At 42.8% G+C, this 19,485-nt stretch overlaps 1 protein-coding gene across 2 annotated transcripts in view; it reads left to right on the top strand.

The window, feature by feature from the left end:
• Positions 1-10,017: 10,017 nt before the first annotated feature.
• The window catches only part of GNB1L (G protein subunit beta 1 like), a 42,769-nt gene continuing 33,301 nt past the window's right edge, over positions 10,018-19,485 (top strand). For both annotated transcript variants that reach the window (XM_072936304.1, XM_030285472.4), the window contains exon 1: positions 10,018-10,327. In XM_072936304.1, the coding sequence (XP_072792405.1) occupies positions 10,028-10,327 (300 nt within the window). In that variant the 5' untranslated portion in view covers positions 10,018-10,027. The remainder of the gene's footprint in view (positions 10,328-19,485) is intronic.

Below are 19,485 nucleotides of genomic sequence, written 5' to 3'. Positions count from 1 at the left end.
GGGACATGTTCCTCTTCTCACAGCTCTGGAGCCTTTGCAAGCTCCCCCGATACTTCCATGTGTTGCTTTACTGTGACCTGGAAGCACTGATGGCAGATGGGACAAGGGGTGGGCATGGAGGTGAACTTCCAACTGTTCTGCTCCACACTGGTGTACCTGAACAGTCCCTTTGTGGGCCTGGGAAAAGTTAATGCTTAGTTTGGCTCTCCTCAGCAGAGGGCACCGGGTCCTGTAAATGGGAATTGATGCTGGGAAGCATGAGAGTCTGATCACTTTTGCAGATGGACTGATTTTTTTCCTTCTGGATACTGGTGGTGTGGAAGAGAAATCTGCAGCTCTGTCTGCTGCATGCTGATTGACTGAGAGACAGCCATGGCATGTGTTAGCAGATAAACTTGTCCTTTACATTAATTTTTATTTTAATTAAAGAGGTATCTACAAAAAACAGTTATCTGGAAATCAGGTTGGCTAAAGTACCAGCCATCTGGCACCCTTCTGAAAAGTAGCACCAGCCAGCTAACACAATGGAGGGAGATGCAAACACCTACAAACTAGAGCCTGAACAGCCAGGCCGGGGTGGAAACTGGTTGAAGTGTTCAGGCTTGTTGCTGCAGCCTGCAGAGAAAATACAGCAGTGATCTGAGGAGAGCTGCCTGAATCAGGGAGTTTAGCCTTCTTTGTAGCCATTGATCTAAAGTCTTCACAATGTCAATATAAAATTATAATTTGTTCAGTGGGTTCTTCTTGTTCTCAGCAATATCCACAAACAATGCACTGTCAATCCACTCCACTCTCCCTCTTTCATCACAGCCCTTTTTTGTGTGCTGAGATTTGAATTTTCCTCATGGTTCTGATGAGCTGTAAGCCAGAGGCACTAACAAAAAAAAAAATAGGAATGTATTTTTTCAAATTATTTTTTAAGATTAGATGGATCTCATGCATGTATGTTGTAACATAACTCTTTTAATAATAGAAGTTTAAATGCTAATAAAGAACATATATTTTAAAAACTTGCTAGGTCTTCATCTGGCACTACTCTAATATGTTAAATATTTGGCACAATTTACTTGTAAAATCAAGAATAAGAATTCACTCTTCACACTGACAGCTACTGACCTATGTTCTTGAGCTGGCCTAGGATGCTTCATATTAGTTGACATCTCCGAAAGCAAGAAAAATGAATACTACTGCAATATATGCTTTAGTTCTGCTGAAGAAAACTACAAGGCCATGCTGTCTTCCAAAAGCAGCTAGTAGTTATTTAGGGTTTTATACTTCTCTAGCAACACATCTCACCACACCCTAGCATTTGCCAGACTCAAACTAGAGGGTAAATGTGCTGGAAAATGTGGCAGAAGCTTCGAGCATTAGCTGATTCTTGAGCTTATTAGGACTCAGGCATGCCTTGCAGAGCAGCAAGATCAGTTTCAGAGCTGGGAGAGAGGAGCAGATTTTTTTTCACACACCCTCTCTTCAAGTCTGAGCCTCTGCCTTTGCCTTGGCAATCCAACTTATGGTTCAAGGGCTGCCCATGGCCTGTAGTGCTGCGCCACTGTTCCCATTTACATCAGATAAAAGGCACGATGGCTAAGGGTTGTAGGTTTGATCTTTTTTATTAAATAGGTCAGCAGGCCCTAACATTTGGCAGCCATCTCCAGTCCCAGAGCTGTGTGATGAAAGGCCATATCATGGCAGGCTCCAGTGTATCTTTTTATCTGTCCTGCCTGGTACAGCATGTTCCAGGTGGAGACTGGCAGGTGCTGGTGCTAAACCCTGCCCTACTGCTGTTCCCTGGTGACAACAGCAGTATCCCATGCTCAGACCCAGCTCCCTCTGACTGCCATGGAAACTGTTGCTCCCATCACAGTGCTTTAAAACATTGCAACTTTCTGACCCGGGCATGTTATTCTGGGAAAGGAGAAACTCCTTTGCAAACAGATGTGCTCTTGAAGTGCTTCCTGTAGTCTTCATTAAGCTAAAACAAGTCTACATTTTGCAACTTCACTTTCCGCTGCAGAAGCCTGATCCTGTACCTTCATTTTTGGTACTGTACATCATTATTCTTTAACACCACTCAGTAGAGAAGTAGGTAAATTATAAACTTGGCTCTAAGTTTTTTTCAGTAGCAATTTCCCTTAGCAGTTTTAAAGTGTTGATTTTTTTTTTTTTATCAGTTCCTTGACAGGTTAATGGGGTACATGGGCAAGAGACTTCTGCTTTATCCCCTGCAGCCCTGATAATTTGGGGTGTTGCCTGGCTCGGCTCCTAGATGTCAGAGGAAGGAATAACTTGCATTTTTCCCCAGTGATTTCTTGATGCTACTGGTGGATTACAGATGTGATTCACTCCAGAAGGTACTGCTGAGTGCTCACAGGTATCTATCTGCCAAGCAAAGCTGGTAGCATCAGGTCCATGAGAATTCCCTCTCCTGAAGAGAGGCCAGTGTCAGCCCTGGGACCTGACATCGAACAGTGCAGAGTTTTGTTTGAAGCCAACTGAAAACGTGGTGCTGTTATTATCTGACACCAGCTGAAACAAAAGCCAAACGTTGATGAATGTCTGATCCTAAAAGTAAACAGTTTGATTTTTTTTTCCTTTGCAAGTCAGGGGCCCTCTAGGGTTTTATCTGATTTTGGCAATCTCCTGCACATTTTGGGGCCTGGAGCATGGTTTTAATTGTTACATCACAAAAGTTGCCAAATAATGTTGGATGCTTCTTAAAAACTCTCTCAATTTTATGGAACTTCTCAACGGCTTGACTAATACAATAATTACTGGAACTCGGCTATGTTGCCTAGTGGCAAATGGAATTTTTTCATAATGATCCTGTCTGTCGTTAATAGCAGGATTTGTTCTTTCTCTCAGTGGGAGAGAGGCCAGAAAGCCATGGTATCTGTCTTTTTTAATGACAGCCAACAGCAAACGGATAAAATAATCAATTATATCCACAGATAGGTAGATAAAGTATAATTTATCATGTCAAAAACAAAAATGTTTTTAATTGGGCTGTTAATCATTTTGTAATTTTAACTAAAGAAATGGGGACTCTGCTTTGTGCTCAGACATCACTAATATTTCATACAACATTTGCTGATCTTATTATAGCTTTAATAATAGTGTTTACCACTAACTGCCAGAATATAAAATATGATTTCTACTCTCATTAGCTGGAGCCTTTGCAGTTAGAAAAAGATGCCCTTCTCTTTTATTTTTCTTTCTCTAGAAAGATCCAGGAGATAAAAAGGGGGACCAGTGTACTAATCAGCTGTAACAGTTTCTAAAATATGCTAATCTTTTTGCTTGATTAGAAGTACCCATATTTCAACCAATAAACATGTTACAGAAATATGTTGGGGTTTTGGGGGGTTTTTTTCCAGCAAAGCATATAAAGAGATTAGTATAACACAGCAAAAATTGGAAACTTGGAGTTTTGATTTCTAGCCACACCTGTGTTGTCTTGAGGGAAGCTGGGCAGATAATTTAATCTCTCTTAACTTGTTCTCTGTGTCTGTAATGTAGGTATTAGATAGCTGCATCATCCATCTGCTGTATAGTATGTAGGTGTTGTAAGATACATGAAAATTTGTAATAAAGATGGCAAACATCTGGCTGGCTAGCTGCAACAGCAGCCTCTCTGATAGGAACCTCTTTGAGGAAGGAAATGGGAAGTTTATGGCTGGACCTAAATCTTCCCCATATTATAACTGAAAATGTCATGTTAATGCTGCCTGATTTCAGGATCAGTGAGGAATCATCTAATAGAAAAATCTCTCAGCACTGGGTACTTTGGCTGTCTACTCTTTTGTTATTATTCCTGTATGCCAGGAGCAGGTGCCCTGTGTGGGACCAGATCTCTATTGTACCCATAAATTCTACATTTAAAAAATATTAGCCATGCTAAGAACAGAAATGTGACTCTTGACCACCCCTTTGCCTCAAATGCATTAAAATTACTTCCCTACTTCAGAAGTGTTTCACAGAAGAAAATTAATCTCCATTCCTCTAAACTTGGTTTCCTTCTGAACAGCTCTACTTTCCTTAAATCAAGATCCAGCCTCTATAGTACCTGCTTGGGAGCAGAACATGCACTTTAGGTAGTTTGGCAAGAGCAGATTTCACTTCCAGTGTTGTGGTGAGTGTTTTTGGCTATGAGTTTAATTTTATGTTCATGGCATCTCCCAGCAATGTGTGTAACAGAGCAGGGCAGAACTGCTCTTCCTGTAACTGGATCTGTCTTGGATGTGGGGCAAATTTAGTGGATTGAGTGGGTTTTTTACGGGCCTAATGGCAGGATTGAGGCTGTATTTATACTGAGAAGCAAAGAGGAGAAGCTCTGGGGCTGGCTTCTCCAAGCATAAATAAATTGACGGTATATGAACATTCAAAAAGTTCCCAGAGAGTCACGTTCCACAACTTAATGGGCCTGGTGCCTTCACCTGTGCCAATTTTATGTGACTCTTAATTCTGGTCTTAAATAAAAATGAGACTTGCTCTAATGACATTGACAGCTTTCAGTGAAGAAAATATGCTGCTACTTTGATACAGATCCCCTTATAAGGAGGACACTGTAGACAGCCAAAGCTTTTTTTCCCATCTGGTAGGTGAATGTTATGATTCCCTGCTCAGAACTGTGGCCTCAATAATTCTCTGCTTTCAGCATTACATTAGATTACTTTATTAAGAATATGGTTATCTCCTGCCCCTGCTTTTGCCACTTGATTTTACTGCCCCTCTCTGTTACATAAAGGATGGAAAAGGGGGATGTGAGTTGACTGGGGGAGGGGAGACAATAGCATGAGCAGGGGGTTAAATGAACCAGCTGTTACGTGTGAAGTATCTGCTTTCTAATTGCTTCTGTTGGAATTCAGGGGGAAAAGGCACTGGCTTCAGTTAATTAATAAGGCAGGACTCACATAAACTCCAGCTGTGAGCACAGGACTGGTCTTTAAAGGATAAGCTCATGAGGTGAAGCAGAGAGTTTGATTTCCTTGCACTAAATCCCATCACATGCTGGTTCTGTGTGTGTCCACTTAAGCCTCTTGGTTGGCCTGTCTGGACCAGACATGAGGGATCTGTTGCTGTCCACGTGCCTCACCCCAAGAAAAATGATCTCTCCTCAGAAATCAAAGGTGTGAGGCTATGTTTCAAGCTATGGTGAAACTGCTGTGTTTTCACTTGAGTTTGGAAACCCTAAAAAGTGGGGATGTTTGGATCAAAGGGTTTTTTCAGACTTAACAGAAGCTTGGGCTTTTGCAGCTGGACACAGACACAGGTTTGCCATTTGGTTCTCTTTTCTGTCTAGTTCCAGAGGGTTAGGATTTGGCATCCTGTCAACATCTCTCTCATCTGAGCTCTGCCTCAGAAGTTTTGCTGGAAGGTTAGCACTGATGGGGAGGTTGTGCAGCTGATGCCTCCAGACCATGTCCAAAGGCCATTTTACAGTGATCTCTTTGAGGAGAACAATGCCCAGTTAATTTCCTTTTTTTTCTGAGAGGGGCTCAAAAATATCAGGACTTTTTCTGAGTTATGGACAGTGCCCCTAAAACCCTCATGAAAGTGCAAATGCCACAGTATTTTCTCATTTGATCCTGCTCCAAGTCTTGCTGCCACAGGACATCCCCCACCACCAGTGCAAGGTCCTTCTAGTCAGAGAACAGCTGGGGGTCTATGCTGAGACAAAAGTCTTCTCCCACTTCCCATGGGATGGCATTTCTGGATTCCAAAGCTTGTTGTTTAAGTGTGTTATGTTAGGAAACGGTGGAGTGAGAAAAAAAGGTGGAGAGGATGTTCCTATGTGGTTAATAGCCTGCTTTTCCTCACTGACTGTGGAGGGAAATGAGCTTCCTGCTTAAGGTGAGATGTCATTTTCTGGATGGAAACCTTTGTGTCCTGGCTGGCCTGCTCCTTTCGGTGCCACTGCTCAGGGGAGGTCTCTTCCAGCGTGACTGCTCTCCCTTCCAGGCCCTCTCCTTTCCTGGCACCTTGCAACCTGCCTTGCATCAGTCCTTATGCTTGCTTCTCAGATGAATGCTGGGGTCAGCACAAGGCAGGGGACATCACCATGTGGCTGCAAACGGGTTGGGAAAGGAGGAGTTCTCATTTTGTCACAGAGAGCCCAGCTATTTGTTCTCACCATACCCTTCCTCACACAACCTCAAGGCTCAAGCATCCAGGAGGATTTTGGCATTTCACTGCTGCAGTTTTCAGTGACAGCTCAGCCTGGGGAGACCAAACTCAAAGATACATCAATAGCTGCAGTCCCCTGGGCTGGCTCTGCTGAGCTGGACTTCCCACCCAAAGAGAAACAGTTCTCGGGTGTTAGAGCACGTTTCCAAGCAAGCCAGGTGGGGCCTCGGCTGGCAAAGATCTATAAACAGCAGCTCTTTGTCTCCTCTGTTTCTCTTCACCCTGAATGTGTGGCTGTTTTCAGAGGTTGGTTTCAAAGTTTTATTCACAGCCACCAGCCGTATTGTTTTATCTGAGGAGATTAGGGCTGAGAATGTTGTGGTTTTGTAGTGAAAAGACTCCATTGGAAATAGCAGCATATTTGACATGAGACTGTTATTTATGCTCAAATAACCATCTTGTTTAAAGATGAGGAGTCTTTTATTCTTTTCCTTTTCAAGTTTAGATCAATCATGTATGAAGACAAACTCCCACTCAGCCTCCCCTGGTCCCTAATACTTTCATTTCATTCTTCTTCTGCTCATTATTTTATGATTTTGTCCTTGACTGGAACATTTCTCTCTTGCTCTTCCTTACATGCACCATTAAAGAAGGAAAGAACTTATATTTAAAGCTCAAGACTTGTGTAGCTCTTAAGCTATAAATAATGTTTTCTACAGATTCTAAGATTATTAAATCCTTTTAGTTAGCCTCCCTCTTATTTTACAGCTCATCTGATTAGAGGGGACATACTCTTGTTAAACTTGATTTAACTATTTCTTTTTTGCTTTTGCAAGCAGACATGAGAAAAGAGGACCTGGCTGTATGCACTGCTGATCAGAACACTTGGAACACAGGAATACAAAAAATAGCATGCAGCAAGAGAACTCATTGTTGGTATGGCAAAGACCTCCAGAGAAGCCCTGCAATTCTTGAGATGTAGTTAACTTTCTAAATACAGGCAAATCTACAAGCAAAGCTAAAATCTGTTTATCTGGGTAGATAAATGCAGTCAAACTACCCTTTGAAATACAGTGAAATGCCTGGGCTGACAGGCACAAAATCTGTGAAGGGAATACTTTAGTGTGAGAAGACAGTTATGCTCAGGTAGTGACTGATTTTGGGCAGCTGTAGGAACTGAACCACTGGGCACTGTGCTTTGCCTCCCCATCTCTGGCATCTGTTGATGCCAGGCTCGGGCTTTGCTGAGCCAGGCTTTTCCCTACAAATGCAGCCAAACTAGCTGCTGCAGTTTGCAGAGATCCTGATACTGCAGCAATGAGCTGCACTTCTGCCTGATGAAATCTGCTCAGCTCAGACAGTACCTCAGGGGATGGCCATGGAGTCAGGCCTTGCCCATGTTACAAACTACACACAGAGGAGAAATAGCCCTACCAGAGACAAAGTGAGTGAAAAGTGCTGAAAAGCCTCACAGTAGACAACCTAAATAACAAAATGAGTTCCTCCAGTTAGTCCATGGTCATCAGTGAGGCAAATGCCTCTGCCTCCTGGGCCAGACAGGCCAGTGTTTTAATGGTAGGCATAAATCTATTGCATTTTTCTCCTCGCGGCCTAGCATATTCTGTCAGGGCAATGCATGCTCCAGAGTAGGAGTAGAATTTATGTGTACAATAAAACAATAGTGTTTCAGTGATATCAGCTGTTTGACAAATTTTAATATACATTTGCTATAAAACAGGCAGAAATTACCAGAATGTAATACCCAAATAAAATCCATGATCCATTTGCAAGACAGATCTTCAATTTACTCGCATTCATGTGAAAGAGACACATAAAAATGATATCCATGCTTAAAAACACTTAAAAGCAGTCTGAAAGACCCCACAGTTGCAAGTGATACCTCAGTACTTAGCTAATACTCATGTTTCGATGGCTTTGCCTTCATGATTCTTCCAGTGGTTTCTTTATGTTTTCTGGTATTTTGCCAAACACCTGTGAATCAGTGCACAACAAATACTCCTGCCATTTAATTTAGCCTTGCACAGAAAGGCTATATTAGGCCTGATGCAGACCTAATCCCAAACCTCTAAAGAGGTTTAAGGCACTCTGGTTTCAGCTAATCCCGAAACCTAAACCAGAATCATTGAAAACCTCCATAACACCACAGGAATGGGCAAATAGTGAGTTTCCACTATGAAATTATTAAAAGGACACAGTGTATCTTTTGGATTTGAGACCTAAAGCTTTGCCTAAGGAGCTTGGACTGTCCACAATAAAAGTGTTTATTTTGAAGTTAGGAGGTTGAAAGGTTTATTTGACTAGAGGGCTGATTTCACCCCTCCCACCCAAAAAACAATGAGGGGTGATCACCCAGAAGACTGGAAAATAGGAAAAGGGATGAACAAGTACGAAGGGAGGGGCAGCACAACAAAGCAGTCAGAGATGAAACCCAGGTTTCTCTTTAAGCTCAGTCATGTCCCCTTGTGAGAAAGAGCAAGAGCACAGACCCTTGTGCACAGCTGGGCTCTTCAGACCTGAAGTTCCTCACAGCAAACATGTAAGGAAAGAGTTATTTATGATATATTAAACACATTGCTGCTGTTCAAAATAGAGGATTTACTCTTTTGAGATCACTTACTGATAGGAGATAACATGTAAAAACATGCTGTAATGGAACTTTCAATTACAAACTGCATCCAACTGTAGTAAATTTGATTTTGCATTAACTCGTGTTAAATTAATTGGATTCTGTCATTCCTGAATTCTGGTAACTACCTCATCTTGCCATACAACTCATTATCTTTGCATTGTGAAAGGGGTATTTCATTTTCAAGGCAACTGTAGGGAATAGCAACTGTACCATATTCTAATAAACATTTAGACCCTAACAAATTAAGGACCTGAAGTATACTGCACATGTGGTTCCATTATACATAGCAATTTATAGCAATGATCTGCTGCTCTAAATCTCTTAATTCAAATCATTTCAGCAAAACATACAGGGAAATATGGGGCTGTACTTGTGCATTATACAATACAGAATGTATTTATCTGTGCTCAGGACATTCCTCCTAATGAGAGGCATAACCTCCTCAGTGTACTGTGTTCTCATAACCACCAAATGCCATTTAAAGCCCTTTAGAGCAAGGATTTAGGAATCAGTGTTCCTACTGATGAGAAATTTGATATGAGTAGAAAAGCAAGCTCCAGATTTACCTTCCCAAACTCACAAAAAATCTCCATGCCTTTGTTTGCATCAATAGAAGTGGAACAGAATAGAACAGCACTCATTTAACAGCACTAGATTTAATTTAGTTTTGATCCATAGGCAAAAATTGTAGGAAAACTGAAAAGCACATTTTATGAGGTACCAAGCTTTCTAGCTGGAACTAGAGCAGGACAGCTTCCTGAAAAACTACATAAATGACACAGATTTTAACTCCTAGACAGGTGACACAAGGAAATGATGGTTTATTTGCTTTCCTTGAACAAGTCTTGGTGTGGCTGGAGTGACAGGGGCCTGTGACAGGGGGAAGAGTGGACGGTCTCTCTGCAGTGCTGTCATTGTGCACATCTGCACTGCGCTTCCCACCACCCTGCTGCGGGTGAATGGGTACACTAGCAGGGTACAACTCCAATCCCACAGCAGTTTTGTCCCAACAATACACACAGGGGTATTTAACTTTTGCCTGATTTAGTTCAGTTGTGACATCTAATCAGTAACTTCCATTGGGAACCATTTCAGGAGGCAACTTTTTTTATCTAAGGAAGTTCTCCTGCAGGACCTGGGAAACTTATATGCCTGTGTTGCACTGAAAGAACAGGGTCTTTATCCCGCAACAAATCCAAGTTCACAGTGGCTCCTGGAAGAGACAGATGACTTCAGGCATGCGGTAACACCATGCACAGCAATGAATGGATGCTGTGCAGGACGCTCGGAGCGGCGCTGCTCGGCGGGGGCTGCGCTGCTGCCGGTGCCGGTGCCGCCGCCGGCGCTGCGGGCAGCCGTGAGCGGGAGCCCCTCACGAGCCCCGACCGCAGCCGCGCTCGCTCCCGCCGGCACCGACAGCGCGTGCGCGCCGCCCGCCGGCCCGTGACGTCACGTGCGCGGCTCGGCGTTCCTCCGCGTCCGCCTGGTTCCCGCGGGGATCGCCGAATAATCGCCACCACGCACCCGCCCCGCCGGGCGGAAGGGTTTTCGGTGAGCGGGGGAAGGGAGGAGGGGGGAACCGCACTCTCGGCCGCGGGGGTGGCGGCGGGGTCGGATCAGGCTGGGACGACTCTGTTGTCACCGGCGCGGCGCCGCCTCACTGGCCGGAGGAGGTGGCGGTGCGGTGCGCACGCGCGGGGCGTTGCCGGGACAACGACGCGCTGGAGGCTCGGCCGCCGCGTGCGGGGCGCGCGACGCAGGCAACGTCACCCACCGCCCGCGGCGCGCGGCGCCTCACAGAGCCTCACAGAGCCTCACGGCCCCTCACGACCCCGCACCGCCCCTCATGGCCCCGCACGGCCCCTCATGGCCCCGCACCGCCCCTCAGAGCCACTCACGGCTCCTCAGAGCCACTCACGGCCCCGCACGGCTCCTTAGAACCACTCATGGCCCCTCATGGCCCCTCAGAGCCCCGCACGGCTCCAGATCCCCTCATGGCCCCACGGCCCCTCAGAGCCCCGCGTGACCTCTCAGAGCTCTGCACGGAGTTCCAGAGTCCCTCACGGCCCTGCATAGCCACTCGTGGGTTTTTGAAGCTGCTCGCGGCCTTGCACGGCCCTGCAGAGCCCCACACAGCCCCAGGAAGAAGCACAAGCCAGCACAGTGAGGGAGATGTCGCATCTGTGGCTGGCGTGAGGCATCTGCTCAAAAAAAGTAATGTTTTGATTATGGTCTGCATCTCCTTGATGCTCTGCAGCAGTTTGCTTGCACAGTCCCTGCAGGAGTTCCTCTGGCGGTGGTGATACCCGTGTGTGTGCTCTGAGTTCCGCAGGCATCAGCATCAGCGGTGGTAATGGAGCTCACAGTTCTAGTGTACTAAATTTTACAGCTCCCCATAGTAAACTCGGTACTGTGAAATAGGTTTAAATAAGTATTCTTAGGTATTTAAGCGACGCTGCACTGCTTGAGCAGACGGAGGTAAGGCAGAAACAGCGTTGGCTGAGTATTGAACATGGTTCTGTTGAAGGAAGGCACGGCCTCAGGTGGGTCTCTCCCCACCATTTGCAAAAGAATAGTGGCAGTCCTCAGGAACACCTAAAAGTGCTTTAATACCTTTCAGTTGGAAGCATTTAACAAGAAAACATATTACTGCCAAGTACAATAGGAAAAATAATGTATTTATCAACTGTTCGGAGCTCTAGCTTTGCCGGGCCCGCTCTAGGTGAGGAGTCGGCTCGGCCGGTTCTCTCGCTGGCGCCCTCTGGCGGCAGTGCGGGGCAGCGCCCATCACCGGCGCGGCAGCGCGGCCGCGTTGTTGCGAGCGCGACATCGCGCACTGACCTCCGACATGCGCGTTCTTTTGCTGTGTTTTTCTCCTCAGCAGTGCTGGTTGTTTAAAATAACGGTACTGCCTTGTACAACTCCTTCAAATGCCAGTTTTGAGTAGGGAAACAATCCCGGTTTCAGATACAGCAGCTTCTTTTTGAAATGGAAAAGGTAAAAAGCAAGCATGGTGTGTGCTCTGGACAAAACAGACCACACGCGGTGGAAATATGTGTGTAACTTTTTCCTCTGGGAATTGTTTTGAGGAGCATTTTGCCACACTTTTTAGCACAGTCTCTTTCATCCTTCCAAAGCTCCTTCCTGAAACCTCCGATTTTAGCAGCATTTCTGTGCAGCTTTTAGAGAGGGCTCCGTGACTGGGAAATGTCATAAAAAATGTGTCCTGTCTGCCTAAGTTACAAGAAGTATAAGGAATCCTTAAAATTTTTATTTGTAACTAAATTGCTAGATTTTTAAAAAGCTACTGGAGCAACTTCTTGTTTTTTAATGATTCCTAGTAACGCTTCCATTGATTTACAGGTAAACTAGTTTTTTCTTGTTTTAAAAATACCCTGCAATCAGCAAGTCAAACTCTGTTTATTCTGGCTTGGATGTGTGATTATCAGTTTTAAAGATTCTGCAGATGGGAATTATGTTGGTGCATGCACTGGAATAGATGCTGGTTTCTAATATGAGATAGATTGTCTGATTTTGGTTAATTTGTGTAGAGACTTATTTTTAAGCACTGGAATTACAGTGTTGGAATGGGAAGGTATTTAGGGAGCAGATCTGTTGACTAAGTATGTTTACGCGTTTTCTGAGCATTTTAGAATACTGTGAGTTTCTTTTTGCAGAGAATTGTTAAATTACTGACTTGTATATGTTATTATATTCTAAAGAGACACATTTTTTTGGCTCTCTACCACAAAGTACATCAGCCTGTATTATGCTTTGTGTTTGTATAGGTCTTATTTTTAATTTGAGTACTACTTCTCTGCAAGCTCAGCCATAACAATGTACTATTTTATTGGATCAATAGTAACTAAACCAGTCATTGCTAATTAGCTCAGATGAAGATTCTGATTTTTTAAAATTATATTCTATGAAGCACTGTCTTCATTGGGAAAAAATAGCTACTATGACTGCTCTTCTGTAATAAATTGTCCTGTTGCAGCTGGATTATAGATGCATGCTAGTGCTATTTCTTGCTTTGTGAAGACAACCTTGATTAAAACAAAGGTTGAACTTTGCTTTTTGGACACCTTTTTTGAGTTGTAGTGCTGATACTTCTGTACAAACTTGGAATCTCAACACAGTATTACATGTTTGTTGCGTTTGTTGTCTTTATAAAGAAAAAAGGTAAGTCTAGTGGCAATAACAGTGTTTTCCTCCTCTGAATATCTGTGTGGATGCATTTATGCTCTCTTTGTAAGAGTGCAGTTTGACTGCACTAAAATATACAAATGAAGAATTTCAAATTAGTAATAGGTTGAAAACTCTTCAGCTACTGGGGTTTTAGTTTCCAAATTACTGGTCTCTGTGGAGCAGTGTAAGTGATCACAAAACACTGAGAATGAAACAGATCTTCTATAAAAACCTGCACAGTTTTTTGCCCAAGCAAGCCAGCTTCCTTTTGAGCTCTGTGCTGGCACAGTTGTATTATTAAAAGTGCAATTTTTTTTTATTTTCATAAGCAATAAAATAATTTCACAACTGTAATGAATGCACTTCCTATGGTACATTTTAATTATATGCAGCTAATGCTCGTCATTTCAAAAATTGTCTCACTGGCATTTATGACTTGGTGTAAACGCTCATATATCATGGGATTATTCGGAAGAACTGAAACTTTGAGAGATGTCAGGTTTGCCGTGTTGAGGAAGGTGACTCATTAAACCAGAGGTGCTGGTTAGCAATGGGAGACTGTAGAACACGTTTAGGCTGCAAATATCAGAGTCAACAGATTTACTTTAAAAAGCCGTGTTACTGGATGTCATTTTAACAAGGGATGCCTTAGCCTTGAAAGTTTCCAGACCGCTAAACTGGAGGATCCAGGCTATATAATGATTCAGAAGTGTTTAAAATAGGAATCAGTCTCTTCTGCATCTCAAAAGCAGAAGTTCCAGAGGAAGTCACCTTTTCTGTAAATGGATTTACCAGCACAGGTCTTTAGAATCGTAACATGATACTGTGAGCAAATTAAGAGTTTTAGGAGAAAAAAAAAATCTTTTAGTCAGCAAATCTTCTTTCTCATGATTTATTTTTAAAGGTCATAAGGTGACCATTACAGTAAAAAAAATAGTTGTTTGTACAGGATAACCTTCCCAGATGAGATGCAACCCTGTCCTAAACCTCTGGATCTGCAGCCTGAGTTTCCCAGAGCCACTGGGTGACATTTGAGTGTAAGGTAAAGCAGAGCAGGAACTATTTGAAAAAGAAACATAGACTAATGTTTAGCTTTTCTTTTTGTTTCAGTTATTCCATAGTTTTTCAGTAGATGCTAAATTTCTTTGATTTAGGGGAGGGAAAGATTTTGCTTTAAAACACCAGATAGGAATCTGAGGACAGACTTTTCACACTCAGACAGCTGGAGCAGCTGTAGATTCCCCACTGAAATGAAAATGCAACAATTCAAGATTTAGGAAGGCAAAAAGTGTGACCAGAGCATTAAATAGAAGGGCCATATGATACCAAAATTAAGCTCTGTGTTTATTATAAAGAAAATCCTTGTTTTAGAAGGGAAAAAAATGAACTTGTTCCACCACTTTCTTTTTTCCTCAGGAGAAAACACAGAATATATCCTAGGTAATAAATCTGTTTTATGGCTCACATGAGAAAGGGTGGAGAAACTCCCATTATTTTCTTCCCAGAAATTGAAATACACATGAGCTAACATGGGAGACACTGGGATTTTCATCCAACAAATGCACAGCTGGCTTCTGCTTTTATTATTTTTCTAAGCCTAATAATTTTTCATTTGATTAGCTGGTGGCTGACAAAACTATCACTTGCACAGTGTTTTGTATATTTAGTAGAGTAGGTGTGATGCGAAAAAGATACTGTAATGTGTGCCCAGAAGCGTAGCACAATGTGTTCAGTTGATGGGAAATTTCTGCTTGCCTCTTCTTAAAATGCAAGTTTCTATCATTGACATTTGAGTTTGAGTATCACAAAAGGAACTTCATGATGTCTAGAAAAAGGAAAATTATGTAAGATTGGAGGATTATTTTTTCTTAATTTACATTGTAGAATTGTATGATGCTGTGCACATGGAAAGAAATTATTAGGAGTCAGTTGGCAGTCCACAGTGCCAGTTTTGCTGTGAGAAAGCAGTGAGGCTATTTAAGAGAAGACCTGTCCTCATCAGTGTTAGGAGGTGGGAAAAGTAGAGCTGCTAACAAGATCTGTCAAAGACTTTAAGTGTACACAGTGTGAGCTGTGGAGAGACCCATGGACACAATTAATGTGAAAAACACAACAGTGAACCACATACCCACCCAGACAATGAGATAAATTGAGCACAGATATGAAGGTGGGAGAATAGGAGCCATCTAGGAATGAGGTTCCTCAGAGCCATGTCTGAGCAGAGCTCTGTAAAGCCATGGATTCTCACTTTGAAATCAGGAGAATGGCCTGACAGAACTCCTTCATGTGCCTTCTGCAGATTAAAGAAAATATGTTCAAGAATCCAGTATTCTGTTTTGCATTGACCATTAATGCCAGGGACAAAGCAGGCTGGTTTCTCCTGTGTTGGCACTCCTGGTGTTTGAAGTGCTAAGCTGTCTGTGTGTTGTGAGCAAAGCAATGATAACACCTACCCTAAATAAGTAGCAGGGGAAGAAGAGTGCAGTTTTATCCCAGACTGGTTTTCCAAGTGTTAGTGTGTTTCTTGTTATTTTCAAAAATTCCGAGACAATTTACATGTTGAGGGGTGGGAGAGAATGCGGGCTACCTGCTTCCGCTTGAAAATTGTGTGATGGCATCTCTGGTTTTCATTTGTAGTCATTTACAAGTGGTAGATACTCAAAACCATGTAAGAAATTTCTAAGTGAAATTAATTTGGAGCTATAGGTTCATTGCATACCCAAATCTCTACCATTAATGTCCTTTCACACAGTGACTGCTGGGGTAGGAATGATTTTTGTAAGGACTAGTAGAATCACTGGGTTGTGTATCTGTGTTCTGACCTAGCTCCATTACACTCACTAAATAATTGTTGACAAGTTCAAGCTCTGTAACTGGAGGGTTATGACTCCAAAGTCTCTCCAAAGCATGTAAAATCAGTGTGGCCAACTTCACTCTTTACCTCCCTTTTCTTCAGTCTGCTTTGTTAGAATTTGCATCTCTGTCCTGCCAGTATTTACCTATTTGTTCTAATAAATCTCCTCTTCTGTAATGGGCTGGTTTCACCTTCTGAAGTTGTACTTTGAATTCTTGCCCTTGTGTGCCGCACGGGTTCTGAGCTGGGTGAACCACGTTCCTGGGTTAACTGGAGGGGATGTGTTCTGCCGTGCAGCTGAGGATGCTGCTGGTCAGGAAAGGCCCTTGGAGCAGAAGCAGTTGCCCTGGTGGCACCACCTTTCCTGCAGTGCAGCACTGTGGCCTGGTTTTGCACTCTGATCCTTTGTTCCAGGTGCAGAGGGCTCCTCACCCAACTTGCAGTAGGTTGCAGAGGGGGAGAGAGTCCATAGTGCTGTGCCAGAAAACCAGGTGATAGTGTGAGCAGGGTCTCCAGCCTGCTACAATTCCACAGCATTTGTGCCCTTTTGCTCTTGCTCAGACCTTATCAAACCAGGCTCTCAAATCTGAGAGTAATTGGGAACATGTGACACATTGCAGAACTTTAAAAATTTTTTTCCTAGTAGTGTGTTTAGGCCTCCTTGCTTTTGCTTCAACAATTGAGGGTGTTGGTTGCTTCCTCATGTTTGTGAAAGAAAAGCTTTTTATAGTCCATTTTTCCAGTTGGCGTATGTACTTCCTCCACTGTAATGTAGCACATCATTCTTCCCACTCCCTCCCAGCCTCTGAAGCTGATGGAAGACATTCAGGGTTGTTTTATTTGCAATAAAAATGGAACTATAGGGTTGGGAATGGTCATTATTCTTGCCTTAAAATGTGTTCTTCAACAAGTTTTGTTTTGCTCTTGGTAAATGAGAAGGATGGATGGATGGAAGGAATAATCAGCTGTATTTGGTTTATAGGACATCTAGTTTGAACTGGAAATCTGTAAGTCAATTTTTATTTTAGCTGAAAATCTATCAAGAAAAGCAAAAGTTTGTCAGAAACATGAATGGAAATGGGCTGCATTCTTTTTGTTTTTCTTTTCTTTTTTTTTTTTTTTGACAGAAGAATTCTTTATGTAATGTGAAGAATTCTTTAGTATCATCCATCCCAACTTCTGCAAGTTAACAACTGGAGTGAAAGCAGTCTAGAAGCTCCATATCCATCCATTATTTTGCCCTGTAATGGTGAGTCTGGCACACTGACAGCACTTGAGCCTTGCAAATTTGGAGCTGTGCTGGAGGTCTTTCCTTGGTGTAACATCAGTTACACTAAAAAGAAAAGAAGGTGGCATGGCCACTTTCAAATCATTGACTGACAGAGTTCTGTCCCTGGTCAGGACAGTGTGCACTGCATCCTGCTTAAGGATAGTACAACGCCTGGTTTGCCACAGCTTCACTACTGCTTGCTGGTTGTTTTTATCACCATTCATCCAGGAGCATTACTTATTTGTAATATTTATTGTGGAAGCCTTTTTTCTCCTGTCTATGACAGATTATTGAGAATATCTATTGGGAATGCCCTTGATTTCTAGTGATTTGAATGCTATTTCTCAAGAAAGATTATGTTTTGGAACTATTTTTTCAACTTTAAATATTTTGTAATATAATCTTCCAAGGTTTTCCAATACTAATGAACAAAACCTAGGTCCTTCAGCAAAGGGGCATGTGCAGACGTGGCCCCTGTGGATTGAACTGCCTCGCTGCTTCAGATCTTCACTATTTTTAGCCTCTGTATATGCCTTTGTTTTTCCCAAGTGTCTAGTTCTAGGTGATATTGTAACTAACTCAGGGCAGGAATTCACTCTTTTCCCATATACTAGCTCCACTGTAAGCTTGCAGAAAAAAAAAATGGATCTGAGAATCCTTTCAGCTTAAATCTTACTATGGGATGTTTAAGGTCCTGACAGGTAATTTTTTAGCTACTTTTGTATTCTGCAATTTCTCTATGAAAATAATGATTTAAAGGTATCTGCTTATTTTATTGCTCCACTGCTAAATAGTTGAAATCAGCACTTAGCATTTAATTATAGTGATTTTTTTATCATAAATATTGTATAGTGCCTGATGGTGTAATTGGGCATTTTTATAATAAGCCCCTATTTTTTAAAACAAGTGAGAAATCTCTGAAATTCATGCCTTCATGCTTGTGCCCATTAAATGTGGTTATCATTATCTAGTGACGACACACGTTCTTCCTAACTAGGATTCTCTTATTTTTCATGCTGATGCTATCTCCGTGCTAGATTATTCCAGTTCCCAGTAGCACCCCAGGGCAGTAGTGAGAAGTAAATGTGTCCCTTATGGCCGCTTTAGACAGCAGTTTTTGGTGAGGGGAGATGGGAGAGGAGAGACTCTGGGGTGAAGAGCCAGTGGGGTGTGTGTGCCCCACTGTCCCGGGGGCAGGGCAGGCACAGGGGAGCGGGGCTGTGCTGGCGGTGCTGTCCGGCTGCTTGGCAGTAACGTGCTGCGGTGGGACAGGCTGCAGTTATTTGTTTTGCCATGCGGGAGGAAGGAGCCAGGGAGGAACTGCGACTGAGTCACCCGCTCTTCCTGGAGCGCCTCCTGGGGTGGTGCTGCCACAGGCAGCCCAGTGCAAGACTGAGCCTGAAGGCTCCAGCGAGCTGATTGCAAATATTTTGCAGAAGTCTTATTTTCTGGTAATTACTTTAACATGATTCAGTGTTTTCTCTTTTGTCTGATCTTGTTATGAGCCTTCTTGCCTGATCCTTTGCCCGCTGTCGTGGGAGCAGGGTAAGTGTTCCCACACCACGTGTTCCATTGCTGCTCTCTTTGGCCTCTCAGGTTCAGTGGCACCTTGTCCTTTTGGAGCAATGACTGATTCTGGACCTGTTCCTTTGAAGCCTTTGAAACTACTAAGCTGTTTCAGATAGTGGGGTTAGAGCAATTTGTAGAATTGGGGTCCAGGTACTGTTTGCCAGTTCATTTTTCTAGTGATTCATGAAATTGGAGCTCCTGTGGAAACCTGGAACCTTGCTTCTGAGGCAAATGTTGTGTATGAACTAAGTCCAAAGCCCCCAGTCTTCAACAGATATATGAAGAATGGCTAGGATTTAGGTTCCAGTGGGTCACCAACAGTGTGTATTAGAGACTAATAATAACAGTGAACAGACTTATTCCATTCCCAGTTCTCTGGGGTTTTACAAATCCAGCAGAACCAGCAAAATACCTAAAGCCCAGCAACTGAAACCCAGCCAAGTTTTGTAAAAATTACAATGGTAACTTCAAATGAATATAAATTGTGCTTTTTAAATGTACAGTTTATTTTAAAATAGTTATTTTGCCAAACCATAAATGTATCCATTAACTAAACCAAGAAATAACCAAGGTTAAGAAACCTAAGATTATAAGGTGTAGGACAAACCTTTCTGTTATATGTAGTGCTTTTGTTTTACCATGTGATTTACATTTAATCCTAGTTAGACTAATACATACATACATAACTAATAAATATCTTTATAGCAGACCAAACACTTCTCATAAGCAACTGACTGGTTTTGTGTTATCACATTGTTCAATGAGGGTGGAGGGAGAGAGGTGTAGAGTATACTTCACTTGCATAATCTTTTGCAAGTAGTAGAAAAA

The sequence above is a fragment of the Taeniopygia guttata genome, chromosome 15, assembly GCF_048771995.1.
Source record: "Taeniopygia guttata chromosome 15, bTaeGut7.mat, whole genome shotgun sequence".
Classification (NCBI taxonomy): domain Eukaryota; kingdom Metazoa; phylum Chordata; class Aves; order Passeriformes; family Estrildidae; genus Taeniopygia; species Taeniopygia guttata.
This window is presented reverse-complemented; position numbering and strand designations above follow the sequence as displayed.